This window comes from Tachypleus tridentatus, chromosome 8 (genome assembly GCF_004210375.1).
Source record: "Tachypleus tridentatus isolate NWPU-2018 chromosome 8, ASM421037v1, whole genome shotgun sequence".
Classification (NCBI taxonomy): Eukaryota; Metazoa; Arthropoda; class Merostomata; order Xiphosura; family Limulidae; genus Tachypleus; species Tachypleus tridentatus.
This window is the reverse complement of record NC_134832.1, coordinates 21,060,009-21,083,994: the sequence shown is the minus strand read 5'-3', so window position 1 is coordinate 21,083,994 and position 23,986 is coordinate 21,060,009. Positions and strand designations below refer to the sequence as shown.

The following is a 23,986-nucleotide window of genomic DNA, read 5'->3' as shown; positions in this document are numbered from 1 at the left end:
TAAACCAGGGGTGTGCAACAGGCGGCCCGCCAAGCCATTTAGTGTGGCCCTAGTTGTTGTAATCTAACCATGTGGCCTGATCTGTAATCCAACGCAAATGGAATATTTTTAAAAGCATCGATCCTACGGGATTCCCAGGCTTCGACTCGACAAACTTCTAAAATTATCTTTGCTAGAGAGGAGCAGGCCGAATTCGATTGGTCGGCCTCCTTAGGGCATGAATAGGTGACGTGCACTAGCACTATTGTCTACGACTCAACGTCATGTCCTGAACCTCGCCTTCGCCCGCTGGCGACAATTTTCCCTAACCTCTGCTGTTCGTCATTCATTATTGGTGAAAATTTTATTACCTTTTACAGTTACTACAAGAGATTGAAGGTAAATTGATTATTATTTAGCATATTGTTGTGACTTTACTGAATTTAATAAAATTTTTGCTTTCAGATGCATCTGATTCTATGTACAGTGTGACCTCGTTATTCGCGGGGGTTACGTTCTTTACCCTCCCGCGAACAGCGAAAAACCGCGAATATTGGACGCAGTTTTAAAACGTATATGTATGCGATTATTTTCTATATGAAATGCTTCCCAAACACTAATGATACTTTTACTCATTGATGCAGTAATAATGTAGCAATATTGCATACTGTTAAGTATTTCACTAAATTGTACCGTGCGTTACCGGGCTGTGCTTTGCCGTTTGCGTTGTTGGGGAAGCTGAGGCAATCAGCCAATAGCAGTCCAATCTTGTTTGGTGAAGACGACAATTGATAAAAACGGCTTGATTGAGTAAATACAACAGAAATCTCCTCGAAAAGCCCTTTCAGTCTCTGTGACCTACAAAAAACGCAGTTCGCGCATAACTCGCGAATATGCGGGGCCGCGAATGGCGAACCGCGAATAGGCGAGGTCACACTGTATTTTGCTATTCTCAATTAATTTAAGTACCGGAAGGCTATGATCGGGATGCCAATTTAGAAACATGTGTTTCTGTCCATAAGAGGTTCCATGTGTAAATAAATTCTGTTTTTTTCTACTTTGCTATTTTCGTGAGAATAATTTTTGTTTTGATTTCAGGGCTAGTAAAATGTCAGCAGTTAAGAAACGAAAAATTGATGATGAGGGAAGGTTATTCAACAGTGAATGGTGCACAAAATATCTTGTTGTCCCACATAATCAAGGTGTTGTCTGCCTCGTCTGTCAAACTACAATTGCAGTCATGAAAGAGTACAATATTAAGCGACATTACGCAACTAAGCACTCCTCCCAGTTTGATGAAATTGTTGGTCAGGCACGAAAGGACAAAATTGAACATTTAAAAACATCCATTGAAAAGCAACAAGGTGTTTTACCACTTTCAAGAAAAATTCAGAACTGGTGACAAAACTGAGTTTTAAGCTTTGTGAATGTATGGCAGAAAAGGGAAAGCCTTTCAGTGATGGAGAATTTATTAAAATTGTTTAACAATATTCACAGAATATGCATGTCCAGAGAAAAAATATTTGGTGGAGCAAACTAGCCTTTCCCGCTTTACTGTCTCACGCAGGACAAAAGATCTTTCAGAGGACATCAAAGAAACTTTGAAAGAGAGATTGAATTCGTGTGAAGCTTACAGTCTGGCTTTGGATGAAAGCACTGATATCAATGACACATCCCAACTTGTCATTTTCATCAGAGCTGTTACTGCAGGCTTTGATGTTTTCGAAGAGTTTTAGATATGGCAAGCCTTTCCTCCACAACCACAGGACAGGATATTTGTGAACAAGTGCTTAAGGTTGTAGAAAAGTTTGAACTGAATCCTTATAAATTATGTGGTGTTACAACAGATGGTGCTCCTTCCATGACAGGTAGGACAAATGGATTCACCAAGAAATTTCTAACTGCAATTGGAGCACAAGACGTAGTTGTAAGCCATTGCATTATTCACCAAGAGAGCTTGTGCACCAAAGTTCTGGATTTTGCAGAAGTCATGAAAAATGTCGTCCAATGCGTAAATTATATTCGAACACGAGGATTAAATCATCGACAATTTAAAACTTTTAGATGAGCTGGACAGTGAGTATTCAGATGTTTTGTACTTCTCTGCTGTACGTTGGCTTAGTAGAGCTGCTACTTTGAAGAGATTCTGGAATCTGCGAGAGGAGATCAAGTTCTTCATGGAGAGCAAACGTCAGAATGTGGACTTCTTGAGCAATGAGAACTGGCTGAATGACTTAGCATTCCTCACAGACATTACACAGCATCTGTCTGATTTAAACTTAAAACTACAAGGGAAAAGTCAACTTGTGAATAAGTTGTTTGAGCATATTTGTGCTTTTGAGAAGAAATTGGAACTTTTCCAGGTTCAGTTGAGAAGAGCCATATTGACCCATTTTACATGTCTTGCAACCAGGAAACTGGAATTTCCTAATCTGGATTGCACCAAATATGGAACCAGTGTACAAAAGCTGCGTGATGAGTTTGCAAACAGATTTCCAGATTTCAGACAAACTGAAATTAGATTGAAATTGTTCGCTCAACCTTTGATTTGGCAGTGGAAGACAGCCCTGATGATTGCCAAATGGAACTCATTGAACTGCAGGCTGACATGGACACTAAAAGGAAATTCTCTGAAAACAGTTTGCTAGACTTTACAAACTCTGTGTACGTGAAAAGTTTCCCAATTTGTCCCGTCATGCACAAAGAATTGCCTCCCTTTTGGTAGCACCTACTGCTGTGAGCAATTTTTCTCTAAAATGAAGCTCATCAAAACCAAATGTAGAAGTCAGCTGACTGATGAACATTTGACCAGTCAGTTAAGAGTGGCAATCACTTCTGTCAAAGCTGATATTGACAAGCTCTGCAAGGACTCTAAATTTCAAGTGTCGCACTAAAATGATCACTCATGCAAAAATATAAAATATTATTGCTTGCATTTTGAGAATTTTTTTTAATTTATTGTGCATGTACACGAATAAGCTTGTTTTTTAAGTGGCCCCGCTTGATTGATGAAGTTGGTTATATGGCCCACCGACGAAAAATGTTGCACATCCCTGGTTTAAACAAAGAATGCAATAGCCATTCCATCATAAAAATCTATATACCTCACGTGAGACCTCTGTACGAATACGGATGCCTCATTACACGTAACATGCCCGACACAATATGTAATAAGATCCAACAGCAACAGGCCACCGCAATCAAAACATCGTTCAGTCTCCCCAGATACACCTACCAATTCTACGTCAATAACGTCACAGATGTATTTGTCATTGAACACCGTATTCACACTCTAGCCCCAAAATATAAAAGCTGAAACAGACATATTCAAACAAGTGTCTTTCCAGCCCTAGTCGCTACACTTTCTACATGGCAAACATACATCTCTCATTTCAACTATTTGAACAGTATATAACATTCTTGTACTAACTTATTCTTTTATAGCTTTGCATTTCTGGCACAGGTCAGATAGATTATTCGGCACCTGACCTGTGAAAGCAAGTTTTCTCCGGGCACTCCAATTTTCCCCCACAACAAAATTTTACAGGGCTGAGATAGAATACTTTTGTCCTCTCCCTTAAAAGGGTTAATAATCAAATAGAAGTCCATGAGGCTAAACACTATGGCTAATTAGTCATAATATATCCATAGTTCTTTTATCCATTTTAAGCTCTATACAAATTCGTTTGGTACCTAATCTCTCAACATGTAAAGAGAAACAAAATATTTTGACCACCTCGGGTTGTCTTCAGGTCCCAGAATTAATTTTATGGGGCTTGAAAGATTTTCAAACCTAAATTTCTGCCACGAATTTTGGTTCGATTTTTCTTTTATTTACAAGGACGGAATAAGACTTATTTATAGTTAAGCAAAACTAAACATGTGCACTAATTAACAGTCCTAGATAGTCTACATTGCAAAATGGCCACTAATTTTCTAAATTAACCTTCGCAATTCATTTTGCAGAACATATCCATTCTTTAGATTATCATCAAAGGAAAGGAAAAAATAAAATATATTATTTTAAGATTGTGAAAACGATTCAAATAAAATTGTTCTGTTTTGAATTAGGAAAAAAAGTAGTCTAAGTCACATTACAAGAGTGATTTAAAAGAGATGCTACAGGTACTAGAAACCTATAGATTGTTAAATATTGTTTAATGCATAAGAAATCAAAAATTCATAAAAATAAAATACTAAAGTACATTTACATTTGCACAAATATTTTGCTTCTAGCCTCAAAGTCCCCAGCTGGTAAAGTGGTAAGTCTACGGAGTTACAGCACTAAAATCAGGGGTCTGATTCCCCTCGGTGGACTCAGCAGAAAGCCTAATTTGCCTTTGCTATAATAAAACACCCACTTACATACACTAACCTCAAAAATTACTTTATCGATAAGTTCTTATTCTAACAGAGTTGTAATCAATTATAAAAATATTCTAACTCCACATTTAAAGATATAATACGTGGTTTTTATCAGCATTAAAAATATAATGATTTCAATTGTGTTCATTGAGAACCAATAGGGGGTCAGGCATGGCCAGGTGGTTAGGATGTTCGATGTGTAATCTGAAGGTTGCGGATTTGAATTCCCTGTCACACCAAACATGCTCGCACTTTCAATCATGGGGCTATTATAACGTGACGGTCAATCCAATTATTCTTTGGTAAAAAAGTGGTTCAAGAGTTGGCGGTGGATGGTAATGACTAGCTGTCTTCTCTCCAGTCTTACACTGCTAAATTAGGGACGGCTAGCACAGATAGACCTCGAGTAGCTTTGTGCGAAATTCAAAAACAAACAAATAATACACTGTTAAGTTAGGAACATAGATAGCGCTCGTGTAACTTTGAGCGAAATTCGAAAAACAAACAAACAAGATGCAATAGAGACTTCTATATATATATATATATAATTTATTTCACACATAATATTTATACTTCGCATTTCTTTCTCGTTGTAGAAAAAGGTGTTACAATTAATTAAGTTTGCTTTACTTTATTACTTTTACCGATTCATTTCTACAACTTCAGTTTTTGTTGGCACTCAATAATTCTTGATACACCATATCAAAAGTTCTCTTCCTTTCTGGACCAAAATAAAGACATTTCGCTGTAAAAATGTAAATGTTTGAAGTCTTTCAATGAATTACCGAGAATGTTCCAAGAAAAACTAAAAACAATTGAATAAAATAAAACTCCAAATAAAAATTGGTGCAAGATTCTGAAGTCATTAAGTAAACAAATATATTTTTTGCTTTGGACGTGGCTCAGAGTAGGTAAGGCTGGACATTAACCACCCACCTACTTGTCCCTTGGTTCAAGCATCATTCAAGGAAGTTAGGTTGAGGTTGGTTAAAAGACCACAGAGTTTTCGCGGACAAACAAATACACAGCTGGTTTATTTTTAAAAGTTTATGTATGTATATATATATATATATACTTTTATATTGTAAAATTTATTGTTAAAACAAGCTGTTTTTGTTGTTGTATTTCGGAAAGTTTGTAACAGAATTTTTTTACATGAAGGTATCATTACGTAGTTTGCACTATCAAAATCTTTTATTTGTAGCTAAACTTAAGCTGAATTAGTTTCCTTCATATTTGAGGCTAACAAGAATTTTGGAAAAGACACCAACTTTTTATCGTGTTATAAAAAAGTCTCTGTATGAGTAGATGTGTTAGCCCTTCGGTACTTGTAACTGAGAATTGTTTAAAGGTGTGTTAATATCGTCTCGCTTGTTAGTGTAATAGTTTTCCAACAAAGTAAAAAAGAGCAGTTCTAAATTGAAAAGTAACCTAAGTTACATGGTAAAAGTGATTTTAAAAAACATCTAAAATTGCTAGAGGACTAATAATTGTTAAATGTTTTTTAATATAACAAGAAATAAGTTCTATAAGAAATTCAGAAAACTACTGGTGTGTCTTAATTTAAGCCTGAAATTATCAATTTCAATGGCCACATCATCTGTCCAGAAAGTTTTGTCGTGCTGCGGTTGTAAAGTAATTTATTTATGTTTGGAGAGCATAACGATATTGACAATGAATAAAACAATATTAAAAGGGCAAACTTCAACATGACCACCAAATGGGTTTTAGGCTATCATAGCCATCCTAAACAGAAATTAAAAGATATATTTGTCAAAATGATATGTGTATAAAACTATTGCTAAATCAAATGATTTTTTACACTAAAACACATTACGTGCCTTATAATTTATTAATTACTGTTTGAACCTTCAGAAATGCAAGATACCAAATATACGTTATGGATTAAATTCAAAAAAAGAATGATAGGTTATGAAGAAATATATATAAACATATTTAAATGTGAACTATATTTTGGATTAGAAGATACTATATATATCTATAAAACTTCGAATGTTACTACTAAACATTAGTATAATGTAAAATGAGTTTCGAATTGTGGGAACTGTAACCTCAGAACTTAGTAAGGAGGATACAGTGTATGTTTGGTTTTCGGTGAGAATGGTTGCATACCTAGGCGACATGATGATAAGCTGGAGAGTAAATGATACGTTTAGAACGTGATGGCAAAGAAGTAACTTTAACTAGAGGCTTTGGTGGGAGTTTCGGCAGTCGAGCTGGAGGGTAAGGAACATGTTCATAATGTGATGGCACGGAAATAATTTTAACTAAATGTTTTGGTGGGAGTTTCGGTAGTCGAGCTGGAGGGTAAGGGACATGTTTATAATGTGATGGTAGGGAAATAGTTTTAATTAGAGGTTTTGGTGGGAGTTTCGGCAGTCGAGCTGGAGGGTAAGGAACATGTTCATAATGTGATGGCACGGAAATAATTTTAACTAAATGTTTTGGTGGGAGTTTCGGTAGTCGAGCTGGAGGGTAAGGAACATGTTCATAATGTGATGGCACGGAAATAATTTTAACTAAATGTTTTGGTGGGAGTTTCGGTAGTTGAGCTGGAGGGTAAGGGGCATGTTTATAATGTGATGGTAGGGAAATGGTTTTAATTAAAGGTTTTGGTGCAAGTTTCGGCAGTCGTACTGAGCGGTACGGGGTATGTTTATGATGTGATGGTACAGAATTAATTTTGATTGGAGGGTATGGTAAAATTACGTGGTTTTGTGGTGTTTTTGGAGCATAAGGTGGATGAACGGGTATAAACCTAGCTTTTGGTTTTATGGAAATAAATTTAACTGGTGGGTGTGGTGAAAGTTTAAGAATTGATGGTATTCTTGCTGTTTTTCTTGGGTGGTATGTCGCAGATCTGAGTTTTGTTGGAGTGTGAATGGGATAATATGGTGCAGGTTTAGGAACTGGTGGTGTATAAATGGGAGGATAAGGGGCAAGTCCATGTTTTGGCAGTGCTAGAACAGTTCTGTCAGGATAGAATGTTGGAGGAAATGCAGTCCTGACTACAGAATATGGAGAAGGTGATATATATTTAACAATAGGATCTTTTGTAGGAAAATGATGCACTCCATGTATTCTTTTAGAAAAGGGATACTTTGGAAGTATTGAAATTGGAACAGATATATGTTTGACAGGATTAGGTTTCAATGTTGATTTAGGTTTACTTTTCGCAAGAGATACAGTTTCAGATTTCTGCTTAGTTTTGTCTTTAACGGGAGCAGGTGCTGTGAATTTAGGTTGTGATTTTGGTTTTGATCCAGAAGATGTCTTCTGAGAGGTTATAGATGGAGATGGCTCTTTCAAAATTTCTAGATCAGCAGGATTTTTGCTACTAATTCCAGGCTCGTTCGTCTTAATCTTAGCTATGAATCCTCCCTTGTCAGCAACATAATCAACAATTCTGTAGAGACCCTGATGGTCGGTGTAGCCGAATGTTCCCGTGACTTTGCCATCGCCATCACTACTTTCACGATGAAACTGTTCTCCTATGCCATCGTCTTTGATATGGTAACCATATTTATAATCCTGAATTGTAGGTAACTAAAGAGAAAAAAATCGTTGTGTTAAAAAAATTAAAACCAAACAACTAAACCACTTTTATGAAAACATTCCCCACTTAAGAAAGGTGTTGCGAAGTATAAACGGACTTTAGAAAACTGATGGAAGATATTACAAAAAATCAAGTATCACTATTAAATAACAACACAATATTAAACATTTATTTGTGGACTAATCATAATATCTAAAACTCATTTAACAGTGCTTATAATACAGTTGTCCAATCAGTTATTGTTCTAGAACCGCCTTGATTCTCTCTCATTGAATACTCCAAGAACTATAATTAATAAATATTACATCATTCACGTTATATGGTCGAGCTCGCCTGTTGTTAAGATCTCACTGAAACAAATGTTTATCATTATTTCGTTTCACTTTTCACATGTTGGAAACTTGGTATAAAACACTAGAATAGTTTTTGTCTCAAACTGAAGTTATTATTCTAAGAAAACTTTGTACTGTAAACTATTAAGACAATAAAATGGTTTTATTTCATTCACGGGTACAATGTCAACCTCAGAGAGTTATTATATTGAGGTGGTTTGACGTACAATTGTAGCTCAACTTCTTAACGAGCTACGAATAACACAGTAAGATGCATACTTTCAGTATTTACATGACAAAAAATTTCAAGTTACAATCACACTGCTATGGCTTGAAATGGACACTTTTGAATTTGATAATGTCTTGATTATTACTTTGCTTAATATGCAGTCTCAAATATATACAGAAAACAAAACAAAAGAAAACAATGGTTACCCGAGAAAAAGTGTTACGAAACGGGAAGCATAATAAGCTCAGTCTTTCGATTTGTTTGAAGCTACGCACATAGTAATACAATGGGCTATGTGTTCACTGCTCACCACCGTTAAAGAAAACCGGATCCTAGCGTTGTAAATTCGTAGACATATCGCTGTGCTAGTGGGGGTGGGTAATCATTCGATTAAAGAAATACTCTAGAATGCAGTGAACTTATAATACAATGTAAATATTATATAAAATTACAAGCTGTATGTTTGAGATAGGGGATGTGTCTTTATATACTACACATTGCATGTGTGTGTGTATATATATATATATATATTGGCTTGTTATAATCAAACAGAAGCCGAGACAAAAATAAATTAAAAAATAAAAAACGCTGCGCTAATTGAGAGGATGCTAGGGTACAAGTTTTCACTTAGTGTATCGTTTTTCACTTTTTATTTTTTAATTTATTTTTCTTTCGGCTTGTGTTTGGTTATAACAAATTAACATAATTAGTCAGAGATTTGGATTTGCTGTTTTTAATGCAGTCCTTTCTTTTAATTTTGCTTATTTAACTCCATCAGTATTAATTTTATCTAAAAATATATATGTACAGAGATTTAATGAACTGTCCTTATTTAATTCTTTTTTCTGGGTTATTCATTAATTGTATTTCTAAAATTTTCATTGAATAAAAGTTGTTCAATACAGAAAAAGTAAATGGAAAGTACTATTGTTGTCATAAAATAATGACATAAATTATACAGGTTTATGTGAACATACACTGCTTCGGGTGTTAAGTACCTGAAAAGTAAAAGAAAATACATTTTACTCGGTAAAGGTGGATACTAAAAAGTAAACCCATAAAACTGGTTATTGTTAGTATAATTAGCACAAATATAGTGTTGCACGTAACATATCAATCATACAGTTAATTATTGCTTGTATTTAACTTTAAAATATTTTTATATAACATGCCAACACTGATACTGATAGAAACATGTTACATTTCATTACAAGACGAAACCTCAAAAAACGTCTTATTTTCAATGTTGAAATACACCCAATAGCAGGCTAATTTAGACTCTTATAATAAAGAGAGTCCTCTTCCAACTTGTGGGTTTCAATGTCAGTTACTCGAAAAAGCCATCGTAGTTTATTTGTAAATGGATATTTCTATGTTACATATTTCTTTCCAACTTCTTCCTGTTACACTGAAATTTGTGGGAGATAATAGAAAGCGCAGTGCTTTTTTAACTATTTAGTGTATTAAACAATTTCAAGTTTTATCAGGTGGTTAGTATGAAACCAAACGGAATATCATGGCCACTTTACATTATGCTGAGAATTCCAGTAAGATAGTTTTAACGTTTTTAGGATTTTAGTAACTAAGCTGTTAAATAACGAAAACACGAAATGCGTAAAATTGTAAAATCGTAAAATGTTTTTTTTTTTTTTACAATACATAAAGATTATTACTCACAACTAGAGCTTCTTCCTTGCTTAACTTTGAATCCGAAATTTTCTTTTGTGACACATCTCCAACGTATTGACTTCTGACAACTGTCAAGAAGATTGTAAGTGCCGATATGGACTAAGGATAGAGAATACATGTTACAGTCATACCCATTTTAAACAATTAAACAATTTACTATGTAGATTTATTTATTATTTCTTCTTCAATTTATTGCAAAGCTACAAGAGGGCTATCTGCATTTGATATTTCTAATTCTGAAGTGGTAGAGCAGCTTGGGAGTTGACAGTGGGTTGTGTTGACCAGCTCCTTTCCTTCTGATCAACTCCACCCACCGTCAAATCGTGGGTTAATCTAGACAGATCGATCGAATAATGTGATTTGACCAATACTCTTATAACTCACAACTTTAAAGTTTGTAGTCCGATATTTAGTGCTGACAGTAACGGAGCGCGAAAAATGGGCCCTCAGTCATACAGTCCGGTAAACTAACTACTGAGCGATAATATAAATAATGATTCACAGAGAAAATAGGAAAATAAAAGTTAAAAAGAACTAGAAATACTTTAAAATAGAAAGAAATAGAAAACTATATAGGTATAAGTAAAAAGAGGAAAAATAAAGTAAAATATATGTTGATAAATAAGTTGAGAGAGTATAAAATATAAAAACTTAAGTTAATGAGTTAATTTATTAACAAAAACGATACAGTTTTTACATCTCTTTTTATTTTTTTCTAAATTAGTAGATCAGTTGTTATTAACTGACAAATATACTTAAAATTTACCTTTTCTAAGGACGACCAATGGAACATTTTGAAACAACCGTTAAGTTCTGTCGATCCGCTATATATATGTCTATGTAATCCTATTCATGAATTAATTATATTTAGGTTACAGGAAAATAACTTGTTAACTCGTCTTGTAATCTATATTGCATTAATTGATTATATATGGAAAGGAATTACAACAAGGTATTTAGGTTTGAATAACTACATCATTAATCAACAAAAGTCGGAAGTTCCTAGTTTTGATGGGGCAAGTGCTCGGCTGTAAAGGTTATTGAAATTACGTCATTGGAACACTTTCTTCAATAAAAGAATCAGTATAACTTTCTCCTATCAAAATATATAATTAGTATAGACTTATATAAAAGGAATTTAATTACAAGGTGCAAATTATTGTTTCTTCAGTTAATTAGTCGATTTACATAAGTGCATCAAAATCTTTCAACTGCCCAGTATCCCAGGGGTCGTCAGAAGAGTTATTATGTGAACAACGCATATAGATAATCTACTGTGGGGCCTTTTATATAACATCCTAATGGAAAGTAAACATGAATCTGTAGGCAATACAGCGTATTTAATATAAAAATATGTGACATAGCCGACTGCGATAATTTTCATCCATGAGATGAAGACTTTATAAGGGGAAATTGTACACATATTAAAGTCACATTTCATAAAAAAATATTAAAGAAAATAACATTTGAACATTTTAACTTTCAAAGTATTCATTTTCCTTTGCATAGTTTAACTGTAATTTTCTTAAACAGTTCTTAAATAAATTTACGTACAAAAAAAAACGTAATAAAATATGGGTGGTGCAAGTCGGTTTATAAATGTAAAAAAAAAGTCTCATTTACACACAGTTGAAAATGGAAGATGTGTGAAGTTTGCGACAGTAATACCACATATTTGATATCTCCTGTGTTTATGTGTGTGTGTTTTTATATTAGACTTGTCAAGTAGGAGAAATTTATTACTCATGATTATTAAATGTTACCAAAGAGTTTTAAAACAAATTCATACTTTTGGTACTCATAAGGGAAACAGTTAAGCAATTTATAGTTTTGTTGAGGTTCAGAGACAAAACTTAGGAATTTGACGCATCATTTGTGCTTCATACCTCCTTTAACTCGAAGCTCTTAACCCCAGGTTTCTTATCAACAAAAGCTTTTTTTTACCCTCTATTTCTTAGGTACTTGAACATAAAGAGTTGACATTTTCCAAGTATATGAGATAGATATGAAATTAATATAGAGAAACACGTAATGAATAAATAAAAAAAAATTGTTACAGCTCGCTTAGATCCAAAGGTAAATAAGGCCATGTTTTCCTCTTCTACTTGTAAGTTAATGACACAAAATATTGGGAACGTTAAGGATGTAACGTCAGAAAGGGCGTTGGCATAGCCTTTGCACTATTTTTACACTCTCCAATATAATTTTGGTGATCAACCACGATTGTCACTTAACCAGATCTACGCGGAAGAACACTTGATTATTTTTTAAAGTAGGCGAATTCAAAGCATTCGGTAAACGAAAAATATAGCAAATACGAAGTGGGTTAACCTCATATCTCTTTTTAGTGAAAGTACGTTAATTAGAGTTGGAGGTAACGTAATTTTATTGTGTTCTCTGGTGTGATTAGTTAAACAAAGGAGAGATATTATAATTTATAAATAATCACCTGATTCATCTTAGGACGATGTAATAAAAAACAAAGAAAGAAAAACTACAGTTAAAAACAAAGAGATCACAGCACAAACGTCTTATTACGAAAGTCGGAAGTAAATAGAAAAAAAACGAAATAAGGGAGGCATGTTTAAAAAGATTAAGTAGCTTTTATTGTTTGAGAAGAAAGCAAAGAGAGTTTGTTTTTGAATTCCACGCAAAGCTACAGAAGGGCGTTCTGCACTAGCCGTCCCTAACTTAGCAATGTAAGACTAGAGGGAAGGCAGCTAGTCACCACCACCCATGGCCAGCTCTTGGGCTACTCTTTTATTGACGAATAGTGGGATTGACCGTAACATTATAACGCCCCCACGGCTGAAAGGGCGAGCATGTTTGGCGCGACGGGGATGGGAACCCGCGACCCTCAGATTACGAGTCGAGAGCCCTAACCAATGGGCCATGCCGGGCCCTGGCAAAAAGACAGAAACGTCATATAATAACAAAAACACAATGTTTTTAACTACTTTGCTGCAGAAAATTTCTGTTTAATGTGACAAAATAAGAACGTTGTTACGAGGAAAATGGCTAACAATTAGAAAAAAGACAACATTAAACAAATTAAGAGCATGCACAGAAGCACGAATGGCGCAGCAGGTGCGAAAGCACCCAATAAATTACATCCATATATATGTGTAAAACATATTAATATAGAAACAACCTCGATATCGTCAAAGAATACCATTTCTTAGTAAAGATTACAAAAGTCGGGGAGTAAAGCCCCATACAATTGTACTGTTGATTATTTCATGTGCCATTTTTGGCTTTCTGTTATGTGATAAGTTCTATTTGTTTATCTGAACTGTCTTATATTTTTTCGTTTTTCTCTTACTTATTATTCTCCCTTTTAAAAGTTAAGATTTGTATATTGATTTTTTTATGTTTTATTTTTACTTGATATCTTCAATAGTCCACTTCCTGCTTAATAAAGTAGAATATACTGGAAGTGCATTTAATTACCATTTTACACACGAATACCCTAATCACCAGTGATTACTTCTGTCACAGAAGTAGCTTTATTGCCATAGGTTTATTCGTTAGATCACTGCAACTGGTCACGTTTGACCACCACTTGTTTCACTTAGTGATATAACTCATTTATACCTCTACCTACAAAGCTATAAAGCACCATCTACACTCATGTAGTATAAGATGTCTAAACATATTTGACCAATTAACCATCAAAAATCATTATCAGTTAAAAGTTCATATTTAGTGATAAATATAAAAATCATCAAACGTTAATTTGTCACGCGTATGAAGTAGTAACATCTTAGCTTAGTGTATGTTTCAATGGCAGCAAAAGATTCTAAGCCAATTACATCGCTCAATTATTTCATAATGACATCAAGATAGATAATGAACGGTATGTTCTGAGTACCAAAAGTTCTGGTTCTCTATTTGTGGGCTACGTGCGCTAGTCGTCTACAATTTTTAAATGAAAGAGAGTAGAAGGGATGCGGCTAGGTTATAGCCACCCAACGAAAACTTTTGGCTACTCTTGTCAGACTGAATATTGGAATTTAACCGTCATTCTTATAACTCACTAGCGCTAGTTAGCGCTAGCCGTCCCAAGTTAAAGAGTGAAAGACTAGAGAGGAGGCAGTTAATCATCAATACCCAGTGTCAACTCTTAGGTCACTCTATTACCAACAAATAGTGGGATTGACCATAAAGTATAACGCCAGGAATGTTTGGTGGTACAGGGTTTCGAACCAGTTACCCTCACAAGCGCCCTAACCATGCCGGGCCTAGGCGTTTAGGACGTGATTAGTGTGAAAGTACTAGTTTTTTAATGTTTGATTTTAATCATGAATTTTTTTTTTGCATTTTTACATGAACTAACACAGTAAACTATCTGTGCCTTGTTTACCATGAGGTATTGAACCCCAGATCTTACAGTTGTAAATTAGCAAATTTAACGCTGACCCACCAGGGAGATACCATAGATCTTATATGATAAAACACTCTTAGTTATGACGCGCCGTACTGAAGGCACACCACTGCATACCGTCCGTAACTTAATAATAATTTCATTAACTGCAACGTTTGTCTTACAGTTTTATTAAAGGAAACAGATATTTCGAACCTTTACATTCGTGGTGGTCCCCAACGAATAGTGGGATTGACCGTCATTTAAAAAACGCCCCCATAGCTGATAGGGCGAGCATATTTAGTGTGACGGGGATTCAAACCCGCGATTTACGAGTCGAGTGCCTTAATTACCTGGTTACGCCGGGCCAACCTAATGCGATTCTAAAAATAAATAAATATTCAGGATAAGGAAATCAATATTGTAAAATAATAAGTCGCCTGACAAATACATATCTTGTGAACCAAAAATAAAATGTAAAAATATGAGTATCAAAAAAGGAGATTTTTCTTTTTAAACATAAGCCAAAGGACATGCACAGTGTTTGGTCTTAGAAAGTACTTATATACTTTATTGTGGCGCCATCAGCTGGTCAATTTAAGAAACAATTATATTGAAAATGAGTCCCTTGAGATGAAACGTAAATGTACCAGAGATCATCACAGATGTACACAGGACATCTACGAAATAATCATACATTCATACAACGTGATTAAATTTTAATTTTTTTTTATGCAGCACCAAGTGTTTTTAATAAAGAAAACTTTTAATTGACAGATTACATAGATTATATTATGAAATCACTGAAAGAAAGTCGCATAAATGAATTATGTGATGGCTAAATTCCACATTTTAATTTACCTTGAGTTTACAATAATGAGACCACATTTTAGTAACTAATTTAAGAAATAATATTGTTATTTTGTAATAGGATAACTCAAAATAACAAGTCTTTTTTATTTCCATCCGTCCTAATGGGGCTTTTTTTTACTTGTCCTTGTTTGCTGTTAAGCATGAAACTACATAATAGTTTGTCTGTGCTCTACCCACCATGGATATTAAAACCCAGTTAATAGTGTTGTAAACATCTCGACTAATCACTAAGCCTCTTGGAGTTTCACATAAGAGGTAGTCGAATATATAATTATTGAAGAATATCACAATTTACCTCGACTGAGGCAAATTTCAGTACCTTCCATCAGGATCTAATTACTGTGGATGTAGAAGATAATTAGTATCTTAAATTCCTCCGGTCTAATTTTCTCTTGTGGTTCCTGTGAGAGTGAGCCTTCTTTGTTTTAGAGGCTCGGTGAAAGAAGGAGCTACAAACGAGATGCAGTGAGGGACATTATTTGCCAATTTAGCCCTAGCTACATTCTAGCAGGGAGGTTATGATCAGTCTCCATGTTTCATATACCTTAGAACAAGCAACAGTTTTATAATAGTGAGATGAGAATGGTTCATGCTATGCAACACTCAAAACATCGTGTTCCAGTGGTTTCAGCAAATGACACCATTACTATGGTGATGTGTTTTTCAAGGGAACATGAGCATAACTTTGAATACCAGTTGCTAGAAAAGAATAGACGTATGCATTAATACAGTCTCTGCATCATTAAGCAGAATGGTATAAATCAAGGAAGACTGCTCTTGCTACAACTGCCAGGAAGTATTGAAATGAATTAAATATGAAATGAAGGAGGATTTATATTGTGACCTTAAAAGCTTTAACAAGTAACTGCTTGAGATTACTAGTACCAGAATAAAACAATGTAGTATTTACTGCTTAGCTTAGATGGTCCAACACTGTGTACATTTGAACACTTAGAAATTATCCAACATTGGAAGTGAAAGGCCCATGTTACAGAGTTCCATTGATAATTAGTGGTGAATACAGCTGTTAATGGGGAAGAATCTAAAACTTTAAAGGTTATAATCATGACATTTTTGATAGTATAGCATCATACGCCAGTGAACTCTGACAAGTATACATTAATTCGTACTCCATTATACCAGTAGCCGATTGAGAAGATATTCTTGATAGACAAGTTTATGGTGGTAATCCATTTGTGCTTCTATTGAAGCTGTGCCACTGACAACAAGGTTTGAGATGGTAATTTTAATTAACTTGCTGGAGCAGAAGAATCCCCCAGCGGTTCTCTTGGAGTTGCGGGATCCGTGTGTATTTGCATCACGTATTGGTAGACCACAGTAGATGTCACTACTCCTACAGCTATTACATAATGCCTCAATTTAGCCTGAATGTCAGTTAGCCAAGTAACAATGATACCTACAAATTGCTAGTCCATCTTCGCCGATGATTTGAACTGGGTGGTGTCCTGATCCTTAGAGAGAGCATTAAAGAAAGGACATCCAATACAACAATGAGTAGTTTAGCCATTAGTGGCAACGATGTCTTTTACTCGTGCTGAGTAATCATCACTAGACTCAAAAGTGATGAGAAAATATAAATGCTGTCAGGTCTGCTACTGTAAACCAGTGATCTCCAGATCAGATCAGGAAGAGAAGAACCACGTAATTGTTTCATCGATGTGATGTCTTTTCAATACCTACTGGATAAATTGGTTTATTCTGCAAAAGTAACACACGCAAATTATATTTTGTAGTTGACAACGGAAAGACTAGTGCAGTTAATCTTACAATACAAAGAAACGACAAACTACAAAACCTTACACTTCTGCATACCACATATTTACGACATCAGCGAAAAAATACTCAACGTTTGGAGAAAACGTATGAAAAAACACATTTCATTAAACACCAAATTTATCCAAAAAACAGGTACAAAACTAGAACCTATTACAAAGTAATTACACTAACCTACATAACACCAACATTATTTATAAAATACAATGCAAGAACTGCCACGACTTTTATATCGGAAATAGATTCAAAGAACACAAGAAAACAACTTCTAACGTTTTTGAACAATGCAAATTAAATAAACACAACATGACCGTAGAAAACACTCAGATAGTAAGTAGGGAAACAAATATAAACAAAAGCAAAGAAACCCTACTTGTACAACAACTCAAACCAAAATTAAACCGATATAAAGGAACACCTTTATACCTGTACTAATTAACAACGTAACATCTAACTACAACGCCCTCTACAATCCCGTACCCGTTTACACTTTCGTTCCTAAGACATGTGCCCGGCAACGGTCAGTTGCAAACTCTCTTTGTTAACCTGAAGATGACCTAAGAAGGTGGAAACGTTGTATTTTATTTTATTTTAATTAAAGTTTTAATACCCATACCAGCCGTATTGAGAATACATTTCCACTTCAACTGGATCTCTCGTCATCACGAATTACATTACATAAGTCACTATTATGTAAAACACATATTAAACCAGTAAGTAGATACTTTTCTTTACAAATGATAATTAGCTGGCATTGAATGGATAACTTTGATTCTGCATAGCTTTGGTACCATCCCTCAACAAGTTAAAAAAATCAAAACATGTAAAAATTGTTATTAAGGATATTGACTCAAGTATCAGTATCCTGTCCATTCCATTCTGGCGGTCGAGCTATGGACGTAAAACTTACTGCTGTGTTTCAACCAATATCTTAGTTGAATACTACCTGAGAGCTGGATTACTGCTGTGTTTCAATCAATATCTTAGTTGAATACTACCTGAGAGCTGGATCCATTTGAAAAAAATCACTGATAAATTTGGGAAACACACTTGAGTGCAATTTAAGCCTAAGCTCTTTGTGAGTAGGACATATGACAGAAATGGAAAATGGAGAATTATATGGTCACCAGTGAATGTGGACAGATTAAGTGCAAGCTAATGACGGAGGTCAACTGTACGTTGTTGTTAGAAAGAAGTTGATTATTGTAACTTGAGGTGATTTAACATACTCTCTCGACCAGACTTGTCAGAATCCTGGGATGAAGTTTGTATGTTTTGTATTTCTATGCTCTTGTGAGTTTTTCTATTCTATCTGGTTTTACTTTATTTTTGTATACACATATGTGCGCGTATGTGTACAAAGCTTTTGGTTTATTTTGGGCTTGAGTTGTTGTATAAGTAAGGCCTCTATAATTTTGCGTTTGTTTGTTTTTTTCTTTATTTAGTATTTGGGTGTTTTTATGGTTGGTTATGTTGTGTTTATTTGATTTGCAGTGTTCGTAAACGTGTGAAGGTAACTTTTCGTGTTCTTTGAATCTGGTTTCCATTTTTCTACTTGTTTCTCCAATATAGAAGTCGTGGCAGTTATCACATTATATTTTATAGATAATGTTGTGGTGTTTGTCAGTGTAGTTTGTACATAGTATAGACCTTCGTTTTGTGCCTGGTTTTTGAATAAACCTATACAAAGGAACACCTTTAATAAATATAATCAAACATCTAAGCACGCTCTCTATATTCATACACTCAATTACACAATTTCCTTCAAACATGTGGTCAACTATCGGTCAGTTACCTCTTTCTTTCTTTGTAAACCTGACGATGACCGAAGAAGGTCGAAACGTTATTCGCACCTCTACATAAAAAATTTTCTCAGCCCATACCAGCCGTTTTTATATATACATTTTTCTCTACATGTGGGTTTTCTCGTCATCACGGACTATCTGCACTCTGTCCACCATGAGAAATCGGACCGCTGATTTCAGCATTTAAGTTCGTGAGCTCATCCCCGTGTAAGTCTTTTGAAATAGAAGCTTATTCATTTTTAAAGCACTGTTGTTCTGTAAATGTCCTTGCGATTCAGTGTAAAACTTCACAGCATTTAACATTAAACGTCTCACTGCCATTTGATTGCGCATTTAGAAACTTTTGAAGCTTTACGGTAAACTACCAAAGTGAAACAAACAAGTTATTTCTAAAAAAAAAATGAATTGTTATGACACTTTTATTACATGTTTTAACTTAAATTTTATATATCCAAACGTAGAAGTATACTAACCCATTGTTTATGTCAAATAATTATTTTTTTTTCTTGTTGTTGTTAATAAAAGAATTAAAAATTAAAACTTCAAACGATCTGCAAATATTGGCTTATGGCTTTGTTAGTATATACGTGACATATGTTCCGTTCTTTAAAGTGTCTCCTGAGATAATAAAAGTTTCATTTTTTTCATAATTGGAGCCCTCAGTAATAGTACTTCACTGGATCAGTATAACCATAGCCATATTTGGGTTAAACTGCACTGAAGGTAACACTGACGTCAGCAGGATTCTGGCTCGCTGTACCAGGTTCCTTGGTCTGGACATCAACATGAAAGTCAGTAGCGGCATTCATGTAGTTAACTCGACATGATATTCCGTAAGCATCAATGTAACTATAGCTACCGGCAACATTATTTCCGGCATCACCACTTTCCTGTTTCCATTGTTAATTACCGTATTCATCAACATTGTTATAGACGTACTGGTAGGACTATGAAGCAGCCTAGGTCAGTTAAAGAGATACGCATATTTTGCATTATTTCAGTTAAATTAAATTACAGTTATTTATATAAATAACAAAGAAATAGAAGAAAACAACCACAGACACTCATATCTGACATCAAAACAGTTCATAAAGTTAGTAATTGGTTCAATAAAGTTCTATATAGCATTTAAACCAGCTTCCAATTTACGAAAATGGATGGTTTCTTTGGTAGAAGGTTTTTTTTCTCAATTTTATATATGACTTTTTTGTAAATAAAATTAAATTCTACATATGACACGAAACATTCAAAAAGTTTAAATTTCATAGTATTGAATAAACGAGATTAATTATTATGTATTCGTAAAATTTTACAAATTATCTTATAACGATTAAAACCATCATAGAAAAATTTCATTAAAGAATCCAATTCTTTTTACACTTAACTTCATGCCCGACATGGCTAGGTTGTTGAGGCATTCAACTCGTAATCTGTGGGTTGCAAGTTCGAATCCCCTCCCACCAGAAAAATGCTCGCCCTTTCAGCCGTGGAGGCGTTATAAGGTGACGGTCAATCCCACTATTCGTTTGTTAAAGAGTACCCCAAGAGTTGGCGGTGGATGGTGATGACTAGCTGCCTTCCCTCCAGTCTTAAACTGCTAAATTAGGAAAGGCTAGCGCAGATAGCCCTCGTGTAGCTTTGCGCGAAATTAAAAAACGAAACAAACCTTAACCTCATAAAAAAACAAAAAACGTCGTACAAGGTTTGTTACTGTATCTGTGGCAGTTTGTTAAATCAGAGATATTATAAAATAAGCATGAAGTCAAATGTTTGTTTAAAAGTAGGCAATGATAACTTACGTATAGTAGGTAGCCGGCTGAGACTAAAACCTGGAATATTTAAGGTTATTTTGAATTGAACACAAAGCTACACAATGGGCTATCTGTGCTCTGCCCACCACGGGTATCGAAATTCGGTTTTTAGCGTTGTAAGTCCGCAGACATACCGCTGAACCACTGGGGGGCAAGGAATATTTAATTTTTCTTTTTTACTTTCATGATGTTAATTGTTAAAAAAAACTGTTACATATAAAGTATGTACGTGTCAGTTATAAAACAATCATTCGAGAACAGTAATATATACGTATAATATGAGAAGTTAGCGTATTTGCTTATTAAAATGGATTTCTAATATGCAGAAATTCCATTAACACAAATGTTTGAAAATTATATTGTATTAAATGTTTACTCTTGTCACCATACTGAAAGGTTGGGTTTTATATTTTGAATGCTAAGTTTTACACAGTGAGATTTATTTTACTTCAAAGCATCTCGGTTTGTCGCTTTATAACCAAACAAATGAACGAAGATACCTTATTTTGGCAGATCTTTGCTTTAAAGTCACTATCACTAGGCACTCGGGTTTAATAAAAGCAACTTTCCAATACAGTGCTCATTTCCACTTTTTATAATTTAAACTGTGTTTAGAAGATAAAACGATAAATGGTTTAGTTAACATTTCTGACAAAATGGCTGAAAAGCGATTTGTTTGTTATAGTATTTTCTATCACGTGTTCAAATATTACAATGCTTACAGTTAGCTGATTATGACGTCAGGATAGGAATAAGACACATTATGTGCTCTACTAAGAATTAGCTTACAACAAACTTCGGACACTTTTTATTTCTCAGTTAAAACGATCTCATTGAATTCATTTCCAATGTCCCTAATAGCCGAGAAAAACGACTAGTCTAGAAACCCGCTTCCAATTTAACTAATAACGTACATAGAGAACTTCCCACAGTCGAGAGTGAAGCAAATGAAACCAGCAAGGTTCCTGTTTGGCTGGTTGCTGTGAAAAATAATAATCACGTCCCAGCCCTGACAAATAATCATATTTTTTCATTCACTTTGATCCCTGTACATTATGATCACACTTATACAACGTCAATTTTCTGTATACAGAAATTGTGTATTAACTTCTTTCCAGAATCTCGACGTCTGTTATCTAATTCTACACCAGTTTCTATGAGTAGTCCAATTTAATATTTCATTATAAATACAATTTAAATAAACATGACTCAGATTTTGGTCATTTTAACATAATAAAGTACAAATAAGATAGTAAAATTACAATTATCTTGCAGTGTTTTCCATGAAGCAAAAATTAAATTACAACATTATTTGTTTTGTAGTCACAACGCTAGGTTATGATCTTAAAAGTTAGCAGCTGGTCGTTGTAGTCACGCATTACAATTGCTTGTGACCAATAATGCAAGGCTCTGTAAATGCAGTATTGATTTTGCAGTTAATTTTATTTGTAGCCAATACATGGCGATATATATCTTATGCTTGCTATATTTTATCAGATAATTAGGGATTACCTATATTAAATATGTGTATATATTATACAAATAGATAAGTGTGACATTTGCACAATTTCATATAATTGTGGTATGACTTATATTTGCCAAATATGTAAAAATTTACAATTTAGACCTAATAAACATAACTCAGCTACAGAAAAATGGAAAATAAATGAACTGGCTTTAACAGAACATATAGCTAATAATCCTTGTTCCCATAATATTACTTTTAATGATACTCAATTGATTAAGTATACTAGAAATAAATATAATAGAAACGCTGGAAATATTTAAGAATTTTAAAATAATTTTAAGTTGAGGTGCGAGTCCATCGGTTGTAGAAATTAATTTTTGGAAATCTTTTTTTAAAGAGATAATAGGTGGCAGCACCATTTGTATTTGATGATTAGTTAAGTGTTTGTATTATGCAAATTAGTAAAATATAATTATCAAAATGTGTTTTTTCAATGCTGTTTTTCTTCTCGATATTAATTAGGCCTGTGAATCATAGAAACATGTTAAAAACGTATCACTTATTATAGTTTTTACTGTTGTGCGAACCGAGTTTTAATAACAAATATCTTTACTCATTTATTTTCTCGTTTTGTTTTTAACTTTTAAGCATATTTTTTGAATAACATAACGGAATGTAATTTAACCGAATATTCGAATTTGCATTAATATAATTAACTATGTCACTTTACATATTAATTTACATATGTTTGAGCCTTAAACAACAATTATGTCAATTATGTCATTCTACATATTAATTTACTTATGTTTCGAGTCTTAAACAATACAGCGGTATGTCTCCGGACTTACAACGCTAAAATCAGGGGTTCGATTCCCCTCGGTGGGCTGAGCAGATAGCTCGATGTGGCTTTGCTATAAGAAAAACACAAACACACTTAAACAATAATTATGTCATTCTACAAGCCTCATTTTCAAGCATTTTAATTACTCAAATATTATATGACAAAACAACAGGACACGTTAACCATCAACTTTATGAAATTAAACGACTTTTTACTACATTGAAAACGTTTGTTTAATTCTTAACATCACAAACTGATCGAATGCTTGCTTCAATGTGCTTTCAAGCAAACAAAACTATTATGTTTCTTAATTTAAGTAATTAGATATGATTGGGTGTGTTTTTCTTATAGCAAAACCACATAGGTCTAACTACTGTGTCCACCGAGGAGAATCGAACTACTAATTTTAGCGTTGTAACTCAGTATACCTACCGTTGTCTTATCGGGGAACAATTAAGATATGAAGTGCAAATGAAATAATCATGAATAACGTATCGTAAACATTCAACATACATTGCAAGTGTAAATATCTTTTCCGTTACTTATTTAAACACATTTCTCTTGAAATGTAAGTGCAAAGAATTTCCTTGCGATGTAACTGTAAAAATATTTCCTTCTAATGTAGAACATTAGAAATAATATTAGAAACAAACAAATATTTCCTTCTAATGTAGAACATTAGAAATAATATTAGAAACAAACAAGTGATACACATATAGAAGTCACAGCCAACATGTAATAGCAGTTAGATGGTGAATTTATTGACGACATAAAACATTACCTTCGAAACTACGAGGAACCTACACAATGTTTACAATGTTCTAATGTTTCAACTGTGACCAGTTTGCTGTTATATCAAT

At 34.0% G+C, this 23,986-nt stretch overlaps 1 protein-coding gene across 1 annotated transcript in view; it reads right to left on the bottom strand.

Annotated features, from left to right (window-relative positions):
- Positions 1-5,863: 5,863 nt before the first annotated feature.
- Positions 5,864-23,986, bottom strand: part of LOC143223882 (uncharacterized) — a 34,351-nt gene continuing 16,228 nt past the window's right edge. The window contains exons 4-5 of the mRNA XM_076452357.1: positions 10,160-10,270; positions 5,864-7,911 (exon numbers count right to left, since the gene is read on the bottom strand). Coding sequence (XP_076308472.1) covers positions 6,478-7,911; positions 10,160-10,270 — 1,545 coding nt within the window. The 3' untranslated portion in view covers positions 5,864-6,477. The remainder of the gene's footprint in view (positions 7,912-10,159; positions 10,271-23,986) is intronic.